The sequence below is a fragment of the Spinacia oleracea genome, chromosome 4, assembly GCF_020520425.1.
Source record: "Spinacia oleracea cultivar Varoflay chromosome 4, BTI_SOV_V1, whole genome shotgun sequence".
NCBI classification, from domain to species: Eukaryota; Viridiplantae; Streptophyta; class Magnoliopsida; order Caryophyllales; family Amaranthaceae; genus Spinacia; species Spinacia oleracea.
This window is the reverse complement of record NC_079490.1, coordinates 100521265-100524807: the sequence shown is the minus strand read 5'-3', so window position 1 is coordinate 100524807 and position 3543 is coordinate 100521265. Positions and strand designations below refer to the sequence as shown.

General features: G+C 49.2%; 1 protein-coding gene across 1 annotated transcript; it reads left to right on the top strand.

Annotated features, from left to right (window-relative positions):
- Nucleotides 1-1455: 1455 nt before the first annotated feature.
- Nucleotides 1456-2590, top strand: LOC130472108 (uncharacterized). The gene is made up of 2 exons (XM_056842552.1): nt 1456-1764; nt 1847-2590. The coding sequence occupies exons 1-2, from the start codon at nt 1519-1521 to the stop codon at nt 2093-2095; spliced, it is 495 nt and encodes a 164-aa protein (XP_056698530.1). The 5' UTR covers nt 1456-1518; the 3' UTR covers nt 2096-2590.
- The last annotated feature ends 953 nt before the right edge of the window (nt 2591-3543 follow it).

Here is a 3543-nt window from a genome sequence, read left to right as displayed (position 1 = left end):
ACGACCCTAGTATTTTCTTATAATGTAGGTATTCTTGGTATATTCCTTGCGTTCCTCATAATTCATGGGTGACAAATCATGGGAGAATTTTGATTTTGCTGGAGTTAATTTTTACTTAGGGAATTTTGCTAAGTATGAACTTAGTATCATGTTTTTAGGGAACAAAAATTGTATGACTCCATTTCATGAGTGAAATGCACTCTTTTTAGGGATCGGTATGAGTGCCGATTTTGTCAAAGGTATAATGCCTTGTTGTATTGTTGATCAGCATGTCTGACGAGTCGTTACCCCCTCCTGGTGGCCACGAGGTGCGTGGCATGACGCGTCAGTCTACTGGCCCGGGTCCCCTATGGGTGGGCCTTGAGCTTTACGACGGTCGTGATCTGCACTACGACCTAGAGCACCATGTGACTTCCCGCCTTCACGCGAGGAGAGAGACTACAGTTCGCGGCTATGGCGCAGCGACGAGTAAGACCGTTTTTAGCTATCTGAGCTTGGACGCCCAGGCCTTGGTGAGGTCGAGCTCACTGTTTCCGGTGGTTGAGACCTTCTGGGAGATACTGCGGCTTAACATCTCCCTGTCCTTTCTGCGGTCGTTCATGAGGTGGTGGTGGGATACCACCAACACCTTCCATTTTCCTTGGGGCGAGATGACGATCACTCCTGAGGACTACACAGCTTTGACGGGTTTGACCTTTACAGGGAACCCCGTTCGTCTGAGGTCGGATGACCCATCGCCGACTGTTGCTGAGGGTACCAGGCTCCTGGGCTCGTGGATGGGTAGTAGATTGCCTTCGTACCAGCCCCGTGGGATACCTTTCGCTGACCTGATGTAGGCCTTGGAGCATGGGGTAGAGGAGTCGCCTTCGAGACAGGCTCGGCTGTTCTACCTCCATTTTATTACTTCCACTTTTCTATCGGGCCCGACTGACACTTTTGACCCGAGGTGGATAGGCATGGTGGAGGACGTGTCTACACTGGGTGACTATCGCTGGGGCGATTTGGACTATGCGACGCTTGTTGGCCATGAGTTTGTCGGTGCGCGACTCGGACCCGAGTAGACGTCACTTTGTGATTACATTAGCGGGAGTGCCGCGTTTGATCGAGGTATGTGCCTAGACTTTCTTTTGTTTTCTCGCTTTTACCGGGCCTCTTTTTTTTATGTTTTATTATCCTTTTCTTTTTGCAGCTGTGGGCCTTTGAGCACTTACCTTGGCTGGCTCCCCTAAAGGGGCAGAGGCCTTTGGAGTTCCCTGCCGGTCGCCGTTGGGGTTGGAAGAAGAAGCTGACAGTGCGTCCACTGCCCGATACCGTGTGGGATCTTATCCGGGATGGGAACCCTAAGCATGTACATAATCTTATCCTCTATCTCGTATTTCGTCATTCTTTTATATTTTCTCCCATTTTTTTTATGTGCGAGATCTGACTGCGTTTGTAAAAAAACAGGTGGTTTGGACCCCATGGCTCTCTTTTAGGGGTACCCATGCTTCAGTCAGGGATAGTTATGCCCTGAGCCAGATGCGGGTCTTGTTCATTGGCCGCCGGGACCCTGTCTGGTACCTGGGAGAGCGGGTACGTATGCAGACGGTCGGGGCTTTTTCGGTGCCCAGGCCTCCGCCTGCGACCATGCTGTCTACTCGCTCGATAGGCGAGTCGTGGAGGGTCCACTCGAGGACTGGCGTGCCGGCGACGGAGTTGGTGATAGAGGGAGCTAGCTATTACCAGTTTATCCAGGATTCTCTTCGTCTCCCGGAGCCTGGCGCTGTAAGTTGCCTCCTCTCTTTGTATTGATTTTAGTGTTTCCATGCTCGTGCCCATGTGTTTATGCCTACTGTGTTTTGTGCAGGAGTGTCCTGACCCTTCGTTGGGGGGATGGGTGCTTCCCGATGCTCGGATCTCGTATACCGGAGAGAGTGGATTCGAGATTGTGGAGACTTTCCCGGAAGACCGGGTTTTCCATGCTCCGCTCCCTGAGGGAGTAGAGGCGGTATGCACCTTTTTATTTGTGTACTCTTCTTATATTTTTTCTTTCTTTTTTTACTTACATTCTTGTTTCAGGTTCCGGCCCGTACGGCCAATGCGATGGTGGGGGTGATCAACCGGTTGAAGTCTGCGTTGGTTCGAGCTCGGTCTGCACTTTCTTGCAGGAGTCCCCACTCTACTCGGGTAATGTGTCCTCTTTTTTCCTTTTGATCTGTACCTTTTGTTTGGCTTTCGGTTATTCACTCTCTTTTTTATCCTTTTTTGCAGACGGCTGCTGGACGTGCCGGGGCCGACGACGCGGGTCCCTCGGGCGGGGGACACGGTCGTGAGAGAGAGAGGGCACGGCACTCGCCCCTACGGCATCGCCGTTCTGGCGCGGGGGTGAGTTCTTCCGGGGAGAGGTCCGAGCCGGAGCGTAGGCGAGGTTCCGTGTCGGTGGCCCGAGAGCCTAGCCCCGAGTTGCAGTCACAACCTCATTTTTGGGGTGACTCTGGCTGGGGGCCCTCATACCACGGGGAGTGAAGTGGATGGACCGGCGAGGCTTGGAGACATGGAGCCGATGACGAGTCTTAGGCTTACCTCCTGTTTTGTACATATTCATTCTTGTATTCCGCATGTATATATATATTTTTTTGCGATTTTTGGTGCAAGAATGTTTTGAGCCTTCCGTGGGCTTTGTTTTAACATATTATAGCAATATTAGCTTTCTAAACCAACGACGAATTTTGAAAAGGAAAAGACTTTCGTAAAAATAATGAGTTCATATAAGAGTGCACACATATTTTTAGACTAACCGACTACTTGGGGTATTACATATGCATGTTCACTATTTTTTTGTTTTTTGCTGACTCGTGCCATACTCCTTTGTTGGGCTTGTTCTTGGAAATTCTTGTGGCTTTTTTTTTTCATTCTATTTGGTCTTGCCCGTGCATGGATTAGGGTAGAGTGCCCTTTGCAATATCTTTTCTTCTTGATGCGTTGCATGACTTTATTATTTTTTAATTTTTATTGGACCGAATCCTTGAGAAGGATTGCCTACGTATCTTGTCAGAATCAGGTCGCGCGTAGTTCTAGCTTTTGAAAAAAAACTTTTTGAAAGGGTGTTCATTACACGTCTGCTTCCCCCCCAAGTGTTCGTGGTTCTTTTGAGGGTTAGAAAAAGGAGTACGAACACTTTGCAGAAGCGGGAGGGTAGGTGGCAAGAGAGAATGACGCTCGATCAAGGGCGAAGGAAATATCGGCGCCCATGCCTGGGCGTGGAAAACAACAGCGCCCAGTCCTAGGCGTTGATGTTTTTCCCTTCGCTTTTTCTACCTTATCGAGTTTTATGCCGTTTGCTTAGAGTAATGCGCAAAATGTTTGCTTATGAGTCTTAATGTGTTTTATTAGATGCCTTAACTCTGGACTGAATTTAAATATGGTACTTTTTTAATTGGTCTAAGTTCGTGAGGTTAGCGAATTCCGCTCCATCTATGTCAGCTAGTTGGACTGCTCCGCCAGGTAGGATGGTCTTTACAAAATACGGTCCTGTCCAGTTAGGCCGGAATTTTCCTCGAGGGT